Source organism: Protomyctophum bolini, assembly GCF_963924005.1.
Source record: "Protomyctophum bolini genome assembly, chromosome: 23".
NCBI lineage: Eukaryota > Metazoa > Chordata > Actinopteri > Myctophiformes > Myctophidae > Protomyctophum > Protomyctophum bolini.
This window is the reverse complement of record NC_137884.1, coordinates 10,484,391-10,502,462: the sequence shown is the minus strand read 5'-3', so window position 1 is coordinate 10,502,462 and position 18,072 is coordinate 10,484,391. Positions and strand designations below refer to the sequence as shown.

At 42.1% G+C, this 18,072-nt stretch overlaps 2 protein-coding genes across 2 annotated transcripts; one reads left to right on the top strand and one right to left on the bottom strand.

Moving 5' to 3' along the window:
• Positions 1–2,418: 2,418 nt before the first annotated feature.
• On the top strand, positions 2,419–8,309 carry tigarb (TP53 induced glycolysis regulatory phosphatase b). Its single transcript, XM_080757104.1, has 7 exons — positions 2,419–2,474; positions 2,871–2,908; positions 4,369–4,490; positions 4,593–4,670; positions 4,868–4,978; positions 7,309–7,434; positions 7,951–8,309. Exons 1-7 carry the CDS (start codon positions 2,443–2,445, stop codon positions 8,296–8,298), a joined length of 855 nt encoding a protein of 284 aa, XP_080613230.1. The 5' UTR covers positions 2,419–2,442; the 3' UTR covers positions 8,299–8,309.
• Positions 8,310–13,158: 4,849 nt separating this feature from the next.
• fgf23 (fibroblast growth factor 23) lies at positions 13,159–16,803 on the bottom strand. The gene is made up of 4 exons (XM_080756919.1): positions 16,528–16,803; positions 16,074–16,177; positions 14,480–14,767; positions 13,159–13,866 (listed from the first exon to the last, which is right to left on the bottom strand). The coding sequence occupies exons 1-4, from the start codon at positions 16,763–16,765 to the stop codon at positions 13,717–13,719; spliced, it is 780 nt and encodes a 259-aa protein (XP_080613045.1). The 5' UTR covers positions 16,766–16,803; the 3' UTR covers positions 13,159–13,716.
• Between the last annotated feature and the right edge of the window lie 1,269 nt (positions 16,804–18,072).

Below are 18,072 nucleotides of genomic sequence, written 5' to 3'. Positions count from 1 at the left end.
CAGGATCACGTTATTCCAACCAGTTCCTTTCCCCTCCATCAGGCGCCCCGGCTAGATCTTGAACGGTGACATATGAGGACTTCCTTCATACTTGCACCGTACTGTATCTGCCAGATTCTCACATGGTCCAATCTATATGGTCAATGTACCGTGGGCCCGTACCGTGGCAAGAACTACTAATCGGCCTCAGGTCTTAATGGGTTAGGTTATTAGGGCGCCTAATCCAAAATAGGTTGGGAACCACTGCTATAAATTATAATACATCAAAGAGGCATGAGCCAAACTCTGAAGTTTCTGAACATTGCCCCTTGACGTCTGCATGATGTTGTGAGTTTGAGCTCTGGGTGATGCAGAATCAACATGCTGTGTGGCTTAGAGACATTGGGCCTCATGCGGAAACCGTTCCCACTAGCATGACTGAAGTAAAATGTGACAGAAGTAGAATGTGCTTAAATTCATATTTAGAAAATGTTTCAGATGTCAAAAATGTCTGAGATGATGTAATGATGATGTATGATGATGGTCATGGAAGGGGAACCTTCTTGAAAGCTTCATGGATAAAGATAATCAACTTCAAAATCTAAAGAAATGACATGTCAGTCATGCTAGTGATAAGAACCACTTCACCACTTTTCAACCCACAAGCTGAACAAGCGAGAGAGGGGACCGTACCCAAGTTCCCTCAGCCCTATGTTCCCTCAGCCCTATGTTCCGTCAGGCCTATGTTCCTGTAAGGCATCGATTATACTATAATGCTACCCATACAGAAGTTCACCCTGCAGCAACAGAACACATTACAGATACCAAGTTACAGCAATGACACTACTGCATGGGGTCTAGTCTATCTACTTTGTTATAGCAAATGCTCCACAACAACACAGTGAAACAGTGAACAGTGAAACATTCCTTAAACAGTAGGCCTACTTAATTATCTGTTTTGAATCTCAGGTATGTTTCTATGTTTTTATGGTATAGTTGTCTCATCAACCTAGAGTACACACCTTAATGAACTGACACCAACTATTTAAGCTACGTTGACAAACACAAAACTAGTTTAGCTTGTAGAACATCCTGTCTCCTCATGTCCCCAAGTAACACTGTCCTCTGAAAAGGCCATCTGCACGGGGGCACGGTGGCACAGTTGGTAGTGCTGTCGCCTCACAGCTAGAAGGTCCTGGGTTCGATTCCCGCTCGGGGCACTGTGGGTGCTGGTGGTGTGTTTCCTCCTCCGCGTCATCAGTGCCCATACCCGAAGGCGGGTTTGGCGAAAGGGCCTTTCTGTGTGGAGTTTGCATGTTCTCCCCGTGTCCCCTAGGGTAGGTACCCTCACAAAAACATGCAGTAATCCTGGTCTCTAAACTGCCTCCCCCTGGCCAGCCGGGGCGCCTGATGGAGGGGAAAGGAACTGGTTGGAATAACGTGTTCCTTCCACGCGCTACGTCCAACCAGGGAAATTCCCCCCCTGTCAGGTGTAAAGGAGCAACTTGGACACTCAGGCATGAAGGGAGCATGAGTTAAGTCCGTTGCTCTCCCCAGGTTGGCGGAGGGTGTGTAGAGCCCAGGATCACAGTAGATGATTGGCACAGGGGTGAAAAATGGGTTACAAAATCGTGGGACAAAAAATAGAAAAGAAATAGAAATAGAAAAAAAGAAAGGCCATCTGCAATAACCTAATATTAAGTATACTGCGCACCCATTCACCTTTGCAGCTAAGTGTCCCTTTCTCGGACTGCAACTGTAGCCTACTTACTGTATAAGACGGAAGACCCATTTATTGAAATCCCAAACATGGAATATACTTTCCCCGAACCTTGATGTCATTGTTGTTTCACTGTACGTATGTCATTTTATTGTATTGTTTTGTTTTTATGTAGGCCTATACTTGTTTTTGTTTTGTTTATTTTTGTCTGTTTTTGTTTGTGCTGTACATTATACCTGAACTGTTTGTATGATATTTCTTCTCAATAAAAAAATGATAATAATACTACTACTACTACTACCACTACTACTACTACTAATAATTATTATAATTATAATTATAATTATAATAATAATTATAATTATAATAATAATAATAATAATAATAATAATAATAATAATAATATAATAATATAATAATAAAAGGGGCAATAAATTGTGTGGGAGGTGTGGGAAAGAAGACTGTAATGCAGAAGACTGCAAGGAAGATAAAGTGTGTTCATTGTGGAGGAGAGCATCATGCAGGTTCAGCCCATGCAGTAAGGTCAAGGAGACAATTAATAGTCTGTTTGCCCTGTTAGGGTAAAGCCTGGTGAGGCCAGAGCCTCTAAAGGCAACCACACCAATAATAAATGTGTCTGCAATGTGATTGGTCGGTGACCCGACGTTGTCAAGACGTCATGATGTCGTCGCTAATGACCCAAACAGGAAGTACTGTACAGCACACAGTCACCCGGGGCGAACATGTTTACCTTCAGCCTGACATTCATCCGACAGTAAGTACACTTCATAGTTTAAACCATGATTATTATTCACTACATTATAGATGCACGTGACAGCATTTGTGTGATCTTCATAGTTTAAACCATGTTTATTATCACGACATGTACGTGTCAGCATTTGTGTGACAAGCAAACATCTTAACGTCATATTTTAAACCATGATTATTTATTATCACGCGTCACGAGGCACGACATTGTACGTGACAGCAAACTAACACGACACGATCCGAAACTAAGTCCCAATTTAGTAGCTCATTTCGTATTATACGAAATTGAACGTACGTACATACGTACGTACAGTGTCAAACGTATTCCTCAGTCTGACGTGTATAAATGAAGATGAAACTGATGACACTGACTGACATTGTGTTTAATGTGTTGTGTTCACAGTGGAGAGACACAATACAACAGAGACAAACTGTTGCAAGGTATGTTGAAATTTTATCAAGTCAGATTAAACAATCTGTCCCCAGTTAAACTATAGTTAATAATAGTTTAAAAAAAAACGAAATGGCTGATCATCTACAAGCTCACAACGAACCACGTTGGCAGCGGTTGATGTGCGGCATAAATGTGGTCCGCACTCAATGTGTACTCACCCAACAAATAAGTCCTAAGTCTTGGAGTCACATATTGTCCTCTAGTTTCATATCCATGTGAAAGTTCTGGCAGAAAACGCGTGTTTAGTAAAATCTCGCCACTTTTCCACGAGCTGCACACAGAAGATATTGACCGAAATATCATCACTGACCGAAACATCATCACAAATTGTCTTACTTCTTACGCCTACTGCCCCCCAGTAGGCCGTCAACAAGCGATCTCCAGGCATCTCTGTCTTGAGCTGTTCTCTCCAGCTGGTTCCAGGTCATCTTCATGGTCTTGATGTCTGCCTCCAGGTCTCTGCGCCAGGTGTTTCTTGGGCGACCCCTTTTCCGCTTGCACAAATTGTCCAGGGAAGCACAAATTAATGGGGCTTGTGTTTTGGCATGTGTTGCATGTGTTGTATTAATTACCCAGCACCATTCGAAACGCACCTGTCAATTGTATGCCCCATGCATTTCTGCTTCCCTGGTCAATTTGTGATGACGTTTGTGGCGATAAGTCCATCAGTCGTTCCGGGCCCCTAGCCCGGAGAGAATGTCTTCGGTGTGCAGCTTGTGGAAAAGTGGAGATATTTTACTAAACACACGTTTTCTGCCAGAACTTTCACATGCATATGAAACTAGAGGGCAATATCTGACTCCAAATCTTAGGAATTATTTATTGGTTGAGTATACAATGGTGTGGACCACATCTTTGCCGCGCATCCAACGCTGCTAACTGCGAGCAGGGGGGCACCGATCTATGGCTGTGTATTATGGAATACATGAAATGTATGTAAGATCATCACAGACATTCTAGGCCAGGGCTACAGATGGCTGTCTGTCTGTTGCCGAATAATACATAGGCTATTTATGTAGACATTGTAAAGATCATTCTTTCTTTCAATGACTGCATCAGGCACCATGTTCTTTTCTATTGTCTTGTATCGTCAAGGCAATTTGCAGAGGTAACCGGAACGCTCACCCCAAAACATACTCGCCTTCATTATTTTCGTGAACCACTCACCCCCAGCAGTTCTTGTGTATTTGTTTTATTGAAGTTAATGTTGGGGATACGTTTAGGGTTACTGAGGTTACAATTAGGAATAAGGTTAGGTTTGGGCAAAGTTTTACTGAGTTTACGTTTAGTAATAAGGTTAGGTTTAGGATTTTTTTTTACTGACGTTGCGTTTAGCAATGAGGTTAGGGTTAGTTGGTCTGTCTTGTCTTGTCTTGTATGGTCAGGTCAAGGACTTTAGACACGATTTCACTGTTTCATGGTGGTTTGTCTTGTATGTTCTGTTCAGGCCAAGGTGTCGATACAGTGCTGTCAGAGACTGGACTCCAACAGGCAGAGGCAGTGGGACAGTACCTCAGAGACCTCCGCTTCAACAACGTGTTCGTCAGTAACCTTCAGCGGGCCCGCCAGGTGAGATATGCCAGTGGTGTATAGTTTGTCCATGAAAATGTGTGCTTAGAACATTGGAGTTTATAGGATCAACCATTGCCACATGTTTCCCTTCTGTTGCAGACTGCTGAGGGGATTCTGAGGAATAATGCTCACTGTTCTGACACAGAGATGGTTCTGGACCCTTTACTCAGAGAGAGGGTAAGTAAGTCAAGTAATGTAGTATTTTGTGTAGTTAATAATGATGTAAATGAGGTTCTGTATGGGAACTCTGTGCACTTGCTTTCTGCTGGCTGACCATCGGTCGTGTCAGCTCCATGCTTCTATTCTCAACCAATCACATACTTACTTCATAATAGAAGACCCTATTCAATTGTGTATGTGTCTACACCATACAGGGTTTTGGCATTGCTGAAGGGCGCCCCAAAGAAGACTTGAAGAACATGGCTAACTCTGCTGGCCAGTCGTGTCGAGACTACACTCCCCCGGGAGGAGAGACCTTAGACCAGGTGAGACTACACTCCCCCTGGAGCAGAGACCTTAGACCAGGTGAGACTACACTCCCCCGGGAGGAGAGACCTTAGACCAGGTGAGACTACACTCCCCCGGGAGCAGAGACCTTAGACCAGGTGAGACTACACTCCCCCTGGAGCAGAGACCTTAGACCAGGTGAGACTACACTCCCTCCGCCAGTGTAGTACCAGAATATGTCGAACCTCATTTAGTTGACTGTCATGTTCAAAAGAATGATCTAGGAGTGCATTGTTTGTACAACAGTACCCCACAGTGGCCTGTTATGGACATGGTAGTTTGTTCTTGTACTATTTATTTTGGAAACCACTTTGTAACTGCAGCTTTGACCGATGCCATATTTTTGCGTCCAGTACCGATCCTGATTTTGGAAAATCTTAGACCACCACAATTTGTTTTTGTATTCAGGAGAGCGTAAAGAAATCAGGGTTAGGGTTCCAGGCACTAAGTAGTAAGCAGTAAGCCTTGCCGAGCCATGAGGCCCATAGGGCAGCAGCCTATCTCCTGTTTCTGTAGCATGTAGCGTGAGGCAGCTTGAGGTACAAGTACACCCCCTGCGCAGGGACCAGCCACTCTAACCACAAGGCCAATGAACTGGTTGTTATAAGTAAAAGGCTTTTATTATATTTGGGCTACAAGAGACATTAAAATACACCAAAATGTCTCTGCTTATTTTATTAATTCTATTTAACCACTTAAACCCGATTTAAAAAAAAAATAGCCAATCTACAAGGTCACAAGAAAATGTTTCAATCTTGTCGCCTGTACAGTAATATCCTGCCCAATTATCGGTTGCAAAAAAGTCGAATAATATTATAATAACAACCAATATATTGGTCTGGCTCATCATGGACAAATGTGTCTGTGGACACATTTAGATTTTTTGTTTTTTTGCATAATCAATCAATCAATCAATCAATCAATCAACTTTATTTGTTCAGACTCAGGGTCCAATAAACAACATAAAACACTACATACAGAGAAGAAACACCCCTAACCCATAAAAACATTTTACAATAAACATTCATACCAGTTCTTCCAAAAAGCAGACCGGTACCTAGTGCTACTGAAGCTGGGGTTACATAGCAGCATAATTATGCAGTTTTGAGACTCATTAAGCCGACACATACATTTGTACATTAAGTTTCTCAGTAAGGCATGAAAAGTGTATACTCCCACACTACAGAATAACTTACTTGCACTGCTCCATCCGCATGCAATCATAGGCAACCTGCAGTTTATACATACTTGCTTTCTTAAATGTAACCCACAAGGGGGCGGTATTGAGGGGAGTGCAGTATGCTCTGAAGAGATTTACTTTAACCTCAGGTGAACATGAGTGGAATTTCCTCCCCAGCATGTTCGCCATGAGCATACAGTATACGGCGCTGCCCATACAGATCCTCCTCATCAGACAGTTGGTCAGTTATCACAGATATCTGGCTTTACTGCAAATGGATAACACCTGATCAGATAGATAAAAGGAGGGAAAGGAGAGGTCTTTATCCCCTTTCGTCCTGCAGATCATTACTACGCTCTTGTTGGCATTATATTTGATATCATACGCTACCCCATATTCAGAGCATACATTTAGCAGCTGTTGAAAGCCAGCACTACTGGGAGAAAGTATTGCCAAATCATCGGCGTACATTAGATGGTTCAGACTTTAATATATTAGCGCCCCTCACTTCACACGGGTGTGATTTGTATTATCGCGAGAACGATGGCTTCCATTTTTGCATTGCAACTTTTCAGGAAAAGAAAGCCTGCAGTTTCTATTAGCTTGGATTCCCTATCGACGATGATGTCACTGGTGGACGGGTTTCTGAACTGCCCACAGCCCTCTTATGAGACAGACTGAGTAGAAAAAAATGGTAGATTATAGGAAGAGAAGTTGAAAATGGTGAATGGTAGTGAAAATAGCCAATCTGTTGTGAGCTTGTAGATCTGCAGTTTTCACTAGTTTGGGTCCCCGGCAAACGTCTGGGAACCACTGCACTAGGACATGTGATTCTTTAACCTTTTATTTCCTAGCACCCCCATATCTCTGAGAGTGCATACATGCGGGTCCATTTGATTTTTATTTTGTGCACTCAAGAGTTACAGACATGTTTATAATTCAAGGTTATAGCTCTTTGTCTTTCTGGTAATATTAGTGTCCACTCATTTGTAAGTCCGTGGCAAAAATCGAATTTTGACAAGAAATATCCACCACAAGCCAGCATGGGCCCATGGGGATCATGACCCCTGCTGTGGGGCCCATACGTGGAGTTTCTTATGAGTACCATCTGTGTTCACCTGCTCACAGGTGAGGCTGCGATTTAAGAAGTTCCTCAAAGTCTTGTTCCAGCGGTTGGTTGATGAGCACGGCTGGCCGGGCCACAGTGACACCATGCCAGGGGCAGCAGTGGGACCCGCAGTGGACCCCCCCAATGTACGCATGTCACATTTATTTAGCAACTAACCCATTTAGACCTGGGGCCCGTTCGTTAATCTTGAACCATCGGTGGTTCTCAAACCTTTTAATGTAAAGGACCCACAAAGTTATATGTAGGGAGCCCCAGAAGCAAATATTTGAGTTTAAAATGTACAACCTCATATCGCGGCATGAAGGGATGCGCTATGGGCGTGTATACATATGCTATTTTTGAATAGCCAAAGTGTAAAATAATGGTTAAAGTGGTTACACAGATGCTTTCCCCGTTTTAATGGGTTGTCACATCTGCACTGTGCATTTTCTATTCACAAAGCCTAAAATAAATGTAATTTTTCTTTATACCAAAATACACAATTAATCCATTAAAACCGGGGAAAAACATCCCTGTCATTTTACGAGACATTTTGTATAATCGGCCTCGGGTCTTAATGGGTTAAATCATTAATCGCATTTTATTTGACAATTAGTCCTGAACTTAAAAAAAAAAACCCCCAATGTCCACGATCACGACAGCCCTGCGCCAACGCCGCGGTCCCCCCTGCCGGCGGCCTCGCCGACGACGGGCTGGGCGGTGCGCTGGTCCACGCCCTGGTGGTGAGCCACGGCGCGTACATCCGCGTGGCCATCAGGCACCTCGTGGAGGACCTGCACTGCTCTCTGCCGCCGGGGCTGAAGACACAGCAGGTGTTCTCTCCCTGTCCCAACACCGGCATCAGCCGCTTCGTCTTCACGCTGAGCCGGGGGGGTGACGACGACGACGGCGGCGGCGGTGCCGCCGGACCCCTGCTGCTGCTGTCCTCCGTTCGCTGTGTGTTCGCCAACAGGAAGGACCACCTGGCAAAACTCAAAGACCTTCAGTAGTTAGCCGCCGGCGCTGGTGGTGGGGTGTGAAAAGAGCACTGAGAAGAGTTTGCGACGGTGGATACGTTAAGTTGTTAAGTGTGTTTATAAAATGTTTCATCATGTCTCTGTCGGGTGGAAACTTCCAAATGTGTCACTTTTCAGGATTCAAATTCAAAACGTGGCTAAGGAAGCAGATCTACGAGCTTGGGGGATCTGCTACTTTTGATGCTTTTGTGTGATGCTGTAGTATGTAGTACGATCAAGTATGGCGTTAAATTACGAAGAAACAAGTTAAAATATGGAGTGAGGTTTCTGCCCGACGGCAAATGATATTGAAAATATCAGCAATCGGTGTCGAATGAATGATTGTAGACAATGGTAACCTTGAACTCAAAGACACCCTGTGATTGGCTGACGCAGGGGTACAGAATAGCTTGTTTTGTTTTGTGTTTATGATATGGACCCCCAGTTTGATTAGGCCACAGACTCCATTCGATATGCATTAGGAGGATTAGGCCACAGCCCCCATTCGATATGCATTAGGAGGATTAGGCCACAGCCCCATTCGATATGCATTAGGAGGATTAGGCCACAGCCCCCATTCGATATGCATTAGGAGGATTAGGCCACAGACTCCATTCGATATGCATTAGGAGGATTAGGCCACAGCCCCCATTCGATATGCATTAGGAGGATTAGGCCACAGCCCCCATTCGATACCATTGTTTATTTAATTTAAAGGAGTAGTTCACCAAACAAACAACTTATTGTCTATTAATTATGCACCCCATGAAGCCTTGAATTCATGGAGATTTGTTTTTGAAAAGATATGCCAGGGAACCCATATGTATTAGGCTACGGACCCCCATTTAATGGCATTTCTCTGGGACCTACAATTTATATTGTAAAATCAAAGTTACTTTAACTCAGAGAGTGTACCAATGGAACACGTACACTCTCTGAGTAACAGACCCATAAGGGTAACTATCATTTAGCTGGGAACTCCCTCAAGGACCCCTGATTCGTTTAGGAATGTGACAAAAACAAAGAAATCTCATTTTCATAGAATATTTAAGTGATTTGTTGAGTACTCCTTTAGTTTAAATGATTTCAATTATCCTTTAAATAAATGAATAAAAAAAATCTAGACCCACGCAGTAAAAACATTTCTCTAGTTACCATATGAAATAACAATGCCACCTCTTTCTTCTCGACATTAACCGGCGTGTATGTTTTTAACGATAAATCCTGACCTTAGTTATCACACTCTTTGATCTCGCCATGTTCACGTGATTCATGTGCTGCGTCAACAGCCATAATGACGATTCAACATGGAAAACATACAGTAGTGTTTGGAACTATTAGTCCACTGGGGGCACTGATTTCACTCCACAAAGCCCAGATCGGTTAAAACATACACATTGCAGTGTATCCAGAAGCATGAGGAATACCTTGTTATCAATCTGTGTGATCCCTGTGTTAAGGCCATAATTAGTACGTTACTGGTCACAAACACTTGCACTAGTCCATCTTGGGATTTTCAGGAATATTCGAAAAGCATCATTATATGCTACCTGAAGTTTATTTTCTTTTCTTCATATTTTCATTGCTATACGGCACCACAAGTGGGCTGTATATAGTGGAGTGCAATAGGTTTTCAAAAGTGCTATTTTAACATTGTCTGTACACGTGACACTTTCGTGCCAGCATGTTGGCTTGCCCATTTAGCTTACTGCACTGGCGCAACACAACATCACCACAGAGATTACATGAATATGTTTGGTTTACAGTGCATGTCAGAACTATGCTGATATTCAGTTGTGCATTATGGATTATATGATCCTCTACTCAGAGGTCCGGTATAGAAGCTTGTTTTTGTCACACTATTCGTGTTTATGTGTGGAATTGACCTGCACTTTTATGAAGGTATCATATTTATTTTTACAGCACATAATTTAATAGTATTTTTGTCTATATTGCTGCTTTTGTGTTATACCAAAGTAAAAAAATGAGTCCTACTGAGATCTTGTCGGTGATTGTTGCATTATTTTTTGTTGATTTGTCTGTGGTGTAATGATCGATTGTACTGCTGTTTCTTTACAAAGAAATATACTGTAACACAAACAACTGAACTTTTCTGGATTCATTCATTCATTATTGAGAATTCCATTGACCCAAAAGTTCAAGAACTAAGTTATCACGGTTATCATAATTCAAGTTAGGTCTGCATAATATTTGGAAAACGCGATAGCATTGTTGAACATTGTACTTGTGATGAGTGAGTAAACAAATATTGTTGCGAATGCAGTGAGCACTTACTATGAGACCTAGCAGATCATGTCTGTCTGTCTGTGTGTGTGTGTGTGTGTGTGTGTGTGTGTGTGTGTGTGTGTCCGTGTGTCCCCCCTTTGTGCCCATATATGGAGCTGGTGTCCGTGTGTCACGCTTTTGTGCCCATATATGGAGCTGCATGGGGACTCCTTATATGGTTATGGCTGAGTCATGGTGACAACTTAAATATGTACGAGCTGCGTTCGCTTCCCGCGTTTGCGCGTCTTACTGGTATTTTATATACAATATTTAGTATACAGTTTGACTGCTTTAGATTTGGTGCTGACCCTGACAATGAACAGCATACTATATTCACACACACACACACACACACACACACACACACACACACACACACACACAAAATAATTAGAGATGGATAACTACATTTCCGATATGGTTTTGCTGAAATCTGGCTAGCTGCTCTGGACATTGAATACCACCAATTACCATTTCTCATTGCTCCGCTTGTTTTAATCAAAACAAAAACATCCTTTATACCTGGATACCTGCATGTTGCTTTTGTGATAATGTATATTATGCATGTTGATATTGCGATAGTATACATTTTCGATTTATATTAGAACAGATGGTACCTATCTCCTGGCAGGGACATACTCTCACAGTAACTCTCACAGTAAAATCCTCATGGCTAACCACTCTTAAGAGTGGCATACTTCTTCATTGTTGTTCCTGACTGCTTACTGTTCAGCAAGTGATTATTATTTTGCATTGAAACAAAATGTTTTCAGTAAAGAGGGTCTCCTCATCACTCCCGGTTTTTGGTAAACAAGAAATTCAATTTCAAGAAATGTCATCCAGTGAGCACTTCCAGTTAACATTATTTATCCTGTGTCCTGTATGAGTTTTATCTTCTGATTGGATGAATAGAGCGATTGTTTGTTCAGTAACGGCAGGGACAAATTAGCCAGTGGGGCCGTGGCCCAGGGGCCCTTGGCTCTCAGGGGCCCTTCAGGGAAATTGGACCGTAAGGTACTGGGTTTGACGCCCTGAAAAGGGCTCCTGGGGCCCTTCATTGGCCATTGATTTTGTTAAATTTAGGTCAAAAAGATGATAAAAACACCAAAATGTTGCGCGCACGCGCTATGGGGGCCCTACAAAAATTACCGGCCCAGGGGCCCTCATGGGAGTTAATCCGTCCCTGAGTAACGGGTCTCCCCGTCAGTCCAACTTTGTCAGTCCTGAAATAGGTTTCAGGTTGGTTGCCAATCTCAGCCATGAGAGAGTACCCATTTAGAAGCTTCAATTATATAGTGTTCCAGTTCCATTTTTGTCTGCTCACTTCTTTGTGTGTCATCACTTCCTATTTCACTTGTTTATGCTGTATCTTCTGTCTGTAAGTTCTCTCTCCTGATTGGATGAAGTTGGTATCATGTTCTGAAAATGTAGGCCTATTATTTAATTTTTTAAATAATGTTTTGGGGCTTTTTCTGCCTTTTATTTGATAGAAAGTAGTCTGACAGGAATTGGGGAGAGAGAGATGGGGAGTCACGCAGCAAAGGTTGTCGGGATCGGAACTCAAACGCGTGACCCGGGCCATTTAAAGGAGAATTCCATACTAGAAGGCTTTCTTACCATGTAGTTGTTACATCCCCACCAAAGAGGTTCAGGTGTTATTTTGTGCAAAAGCTCATTATTGGCTATTTCCCCTACCATAAGCCTCAAAATGCCACTACTTAAACCTGGTTATGCAAAACGGGTGACACAAATCTAACAAACAAATAATGTCGCTTAATGAAACTATAAATGACAGAAATCAGCAAATCACACCCAATATGTATTAGTATATTTAATTCTATCACAGCAATTTCACCTTTTACAGTCCACACAACTTGCACACATTCCAAAACTAAACATAGTTTCTTGTAGGCCTATATATATACTGTACAGTACACAAACTACTACATTATTTATATAAATAACAACGGATTTAAATAAATAAATATTATTTGAGATTAATTGTTTGCTGGTGGTGTCCTGCACCAAATAGCTTCTCAAATAAAGGAGTGTAGATTTGAAATCAGGAGCACAACTCTCTATGTCTATGATGTAGTTATTCTTACCCTGTAGTTCAGTGGTTCTCAACCAGGGGGGTCCCCAGATGGCAGTAAAGTGCATGTAAGGACGTAAAAACATAAAACATTTTTAATACGTAAAAAAAGAAAGAAAAGTCCATTACTGCCACAAATATACTATAAAAGAAAAACCTGGTCAAACATTGGCGATGGCCAAATTGTCAAATAATATAAGAAAGAGGCAAAACAATAAAACGGCTGATCTAGATTGGCTATTTTCACAATATTTATCTGTGGAACTGAGTCAATATAATCTAATGCTTCAATACAATTCCAAGTGCTTTTCAGGGTGGGCAGCTCCCCAGTTCAAAAGTTATGTTTGGGGGGTTGAGAACCACTGCTGTAGTTGACTGGCATACTTCCAAGTCATTGAGTAAGACTGGACTGGTCATTGAAACGTAAAAATACACACAGAGCAATCAAAACAAAAACAAAACTCACTGCTCTCACCAACCAAATAAATCGTCAAACGTTTTTTTTTTCTTTGATATTGAAATATTAAGACTGAACAAAGTTTGGTCACAATCTTTAGAGGCAACAAACACAAATTGATTAAAGATTTCAATCTTATTTTCACAATCTCTCGCATCTTGGTAAACGGTGCGCTCTGTGTGCAAAGCCTTTGACAACAGGCAACTAAAACAAAGTGAATCTCCAATGCGTTAAATGCAACTTTAGAAACAATCCACTGCTTTAGAGTTAATTTCTCAATTCTCACCAATTTCATTGTTAAAAAAAACGAATAAACCCTAACCTACTATCAGACTAATTAAAGGCGATTAAAGGCATGCATTATAGGCTACGGACCCTCGATTGGGTCCATCCATTCCCACACTTAAAGTGTATACCCTGCATCCCACATTGAGACCCACTGGGCTAAAGGTAGGCTTCTCCCATGTTCGGATAATATTTCAATTTGGGGAAAAAATAAGTTTCCTCAGACCAGCTGTCAAAAACGAAGCTCATTATGGGAGGTTCACAAAACTCCAGGTCGGGTCCAAAATTGACATCATCCCATCATTCCTGTGATTCTGGGGCTGGCCGGGATGGAGGCGTACACGTTCCAGGGGTCGTGGTTGGATGGCGCCAGCTGGATCTCCCTGGAGACGGGACCCTCTCCCGGCTCCATGTCCAGGTCTGCGTCATCCTCCGGCACCGCCTGGGAATAGCCATGGGACCATAATGAACATTAACATGTCACCATTGTTATTGTGCATGGTGCAAAATAATTTGCGATTTACGTTATATATCGCCATAATCTCTGCTTAAAACTCTTAAAATGACACTTTTGCTAACAACTTCAACCACTTGTTTGCCAAAAATAGCAGATCTACAAGCTCACAGGCTTGTAGATCTGCAAAGAGATTTGGTAGAGATTGAAACTAAAAAATACTATCAAGTACGTTCTTAACACTTCCGTTTTACCAATTATAGAGGGTTTTAAGTGGTAGGCCTACCGGATATGCAGCTGGGCAAATAAAAGGCGAATTGCATGCAGTGCCTAACAGGTCCATTTAGTTCCAGTTGTACACTCAGAGTTAAATTAACATAAATTGGGGGTCCCAGGGATAGAAATACCATTAAATGGGGGGTCCGTAGACTAATGCATGTCAAACTGTGGGTCCTTGAAATTAAACGGGTTGAGAATCACTGCTAGAGCTGTAAAGATATTCTCTCATGGGGGGGGGGGGGGGGTCTCTGGCATATCTTTTCAAATGGGGGTTCGCGCTCAATTTTTGGGGTGCTTGACATGACAAGGTCTGGGAACCTACCTGGGAGTCGCAGCCCTCCTCCGTCTCGCCGTGCAGGTTGGCGCCGTGCGGGCCCACCACCGCCAGCCGGTTCCTCTTCTCCCTGTTGTGCTGCAGCAGGCGCTCCAGCGGCACCGTGTTCTTCTCGGAGAGGAAGAGGGCGGTCTGCGGGAGGTTCTGGCCCGCCACGAAGGGCTGCTTGGAGCCCTCCAGGTTGAACAGGATGCCGGTCCTGGTGGAGAAGTACACGTCCCGGTGGTTCTCCAGCAGCTTGTGGTTGAACAGACAGTCGTCTCTGAGACAGATGGCCTATATGTACGTGAAAGTATATAAAGCCACGTCAAACGCTGTAAGGCACTGGTTCACAAACCTTTTCATGTCAAGGACCCCCACATTGACACTAATTAGCCCTGCGGACCCCCATTAGAAAATATATGCCAAGGACCCCCATAAGAAAATACTTTTACGGCTCTAGCAGTGATTCTCAACCCATTTAATTTCAAGGACCCCCAGTTTGACATGCATTAGGCTACGGACCTAATGGCATTTCTATCTTTGACACCCCAATTTATATAGCAAAATCAATGTTAATTTAACTCTAGTGTCCAAACTATCATTTAGCTGGGGACCCCCTATAGAACTCCCTCAAGGACCCCTAGGGGTCCCCGGACCCCACTTTGGGAACCAGGCAAAGATCTAATTTCTATTTTCGGTCTTGAGTTAAAAATGTTTAGAAACCAATAGTGTATATACTGTAGGCTATATACTTGTTTAAAGGCAGTGTATATATGTGACTATATTTTGTTGAAAACAAAGGCTCTACAGCAATAGTATTCGTTCAGTGACAGGGTCCCCCACATAGAAAATACATGCGTGTCGCTTATCCCTCTATTTCATCCAAACAGCTAGGAGAGAATATACCCATTTATCAGCTTCAGTTTTGTATTGTTCCAGTTATAATTGTGTCTGTTCATTCATGATTCTGTTTTGTCATCACTTGATTGATTGACATTTGTATTCACATTATGTGGGTACATTTAGGTCAATACAAAAGCTGCTATGAGGACGAAACCATGAAAAGCACTAAGACTTGTTTATATATAGGGTCCTCCTGCTCCTCCATTTTCAAGTCATCAGAACATTTAACAAATATACACTCTTTGATATATTTTTTTTACTGGGGTCAATTTTGAATACAATTTCCCATTTCACTTGTTAGTGTCCTGGATGAGTTAGTTCACTCCCCTTGTTGGAATTTGTTGTCCCGACCTGAAAACGTATTATGTGCTGTACCAAAGAGCTGGAGAGGTGGGGGAGACACCTGTTACTGAACAGACACCATACCAAGAGCTATTTAACACTTATTTTAACAACAACAAATCAGTTGCACCTTTTAAGTATATATATGAAATGCATGAATGATATATGTTAAACATAATGGAATGCGACTCTCTATACTGGCCTAATCAAACTTTCATAAATGTTGATTTATTTTATTTAATCTAAATTTTAAAATAGCCGAACTACAAGCTCACACCATTGTCATGTGACTCATTGACCTTGTGAGCTTGTATTATCTATATTTTCACTATCTTTGGTATCCTACTGTACTCACAGAACTGAACGGGGTTCCCTCTGCATCCATGCACACATAACGGTTACTCTTGATCCCAAGTATCGCAAGGCGCTCCCTCGACTCAGCCTTGAGTAAAATCACACCTGTTACAATACACAATACAATTCGTTTATATAGGCATTCCAGAAGCAACATGCAGTATCAATCAGATTATTTCAATTCAAACGTTTCATCAATTAAAAACTATTCCAACATTTTTCAAAAGTATAGGCCTATTTCATAAATAAAATGGGGAAACCCATCATTTCCATTAAGAAAATAAAAACGTTTAAGAATAGTGAAAATAGCTGATCTAGCTCACAACGCAGCGATGGTTGTGAGCTTTAGATGCGCTATTCTCACTAGTTTGGGCCCCTTGCCCCGGCCAAGCATCTAATTTCTCTCTTGGGTCTTGGGCTAAAAGGTTTGGGAACCAGGCTACTGCATGACTTACTGTAGGAGCTCCTGACTGTGGTTTTGCGCACATGGCCATTTAAACTGATTTCCAAGTAGAAGTTGTTCAGATCGGTGGAGGTCTGCAGATGGACATATCTCCTCGGGTTCCCCCAGTTAGAGCCAACCAGTGGCGACGGGTTCGCGGCACATTCCGCCAGTCCGAATCCCTGGATAACCGCGAGGAAGAGCGCGAGCACCGTGTCCTTGTAGGCAGATCTCTTGTTGCATCCCTCCATCCTGGAAAAAACAAATAGCCTCAACGCTTTCTGCTCCGAGCTGCTTTAGAAGAAGACTTGTTGAGCAAACTGTTGGAGCTGCTAGCTAGAAGAAGACTTGTTGAACAAACTGTGGTTCAAAGTTTGGAAGTGCACGCTATTTAAAGGCAGCCAGCCTGCTGCAGCCACTCCTGCTAGCTTTACGCATCCTTTACGCACGCTCCTCGCCCCCAATGCATATGTGCGGCTTTCTGGCAGCGGTTACATAGCTACCCTGTCTACTCAATCAGCGATCCTTCTCTATATTGTGCAATCTTTTTATGGTAGATCCTTCCTGACTCACTCATCATAAACATTTAACTCCTATGTAGTGTATAGTGCCCACAACAGGGTCCATTTGGTATCATTGTGTATAGGCTCAGGGTTACAATTACAAATTCATACACGAATAGCTTAGGATTTTACTGTATTCCATTATGGAATACATGTACTACATTTCCATACTAAAATAAAATAATTTGATCAGGCTATAGCTGTATTGTGTCTGTCTGAAGACATATATGTACAAATATTTGATTGTCTGCCCAGGAGTATATACCGTATTTTGAGATTAATTGCCAACATGAGGTTTCCTGTTGGTGAAATAAGTAGGCTAAACAAACTTAGTCCTACATAAATAAGTGCATGTGCCTGGTTAAAAAGATCTTTGCCTCGTGCATATAATCTATATTATGGCATTAATAGAGTGTTTTTATTAATGCCATTTTAAATTGTACAGTGCGTAAACTAGGCGAATATATCCGAGCAGTGGGATTTTTTACAGCTGTTACACTGTTTCAGCAGTAGAGGGCGCCAACGTCTAAACCAAAGAGTTGCCCTCCAGTGTAGCGTTTGCTTTGAAAATGATGCTTATCAACTAGCCAACATATAAATGAGTTAATGAGGCATTGGTGGAAGAAGTACTCGGATGTTTTACTTAAGTAAAAGTAGTAATATACCACAATATAAAAATACTCTGTTACAAGCAGGCTAAAACGGTTTGTCTTTGACTTGACAAAAAAGGTCCAAATGTTTACTTATACATAAGTATGAGTATATATATATAGGTACAGCATAGGCTACCAAAAGTTAAAGTAACCTATTCACCATGCAGAATGTCCCAGTTCATCATGCATAATGTCCCATTTCACCATTTTATGTTTTCTTAACACATGAAAATTCACTATTTGCAAGTCATGCTTATATCTGCCTTTATTTATTGCCCATTTCTGGGAACCTATCGGCGAAAAAAAGACACACACTGGAAATACTACCTAGAAAGTATTGTA

What these genes read in the sequence shown, in the direction of transcription:
- fgf23 (XM_080756919.1), bottom strand. Translation starts at nt 16,765, where the DNA reads ATGGAGGGATGCAACAAGAGATCTGCCTACAAGGACACGGTGCTCGCG. An exon ending in CACAGTCAGGAGCTCCTACA is followed by an intron (nt 16,178 to 16,527) that starts GTAAGTCATGCA and finishes GTATTGTAACAG; the next exon opens with GTGTGATTTTACTCAAGGCT. An exon ending in AGGAGGGCTGCGACTCCCAG is followed by an intron (nt 13,867 to 14,479) that starts GTAGGTTCCCAG and finishes GGCTATTCCCAG; the next exon opens with GCGGTGCCGGAGGATGACGC.
- tigarb (XM_080757104.1), top strand. Translation starts at nt 2,443, where the DNA reads ATGTTTACCTTCAGCCTGACATTCATCCGACA. An exon ending in CAGAGACAAACTGTTGCAAG is followed by an intron (nt 2,909 to 4,368) that starts GTATGTTGAAAT and finishes TGTTCTGTTCAG; the next exon opens with GCCAAGGTGTCGATACAGTG. An exon ending in ACCTTCAGCGGGCCCGCCAG is followed by an intron (nt 4,491 to 4,592) that starts GTGAGATATGCC and finishes CTTCTGTTGCAG; the next exon opens with ACTGCTGAGGGGATTCTGAG.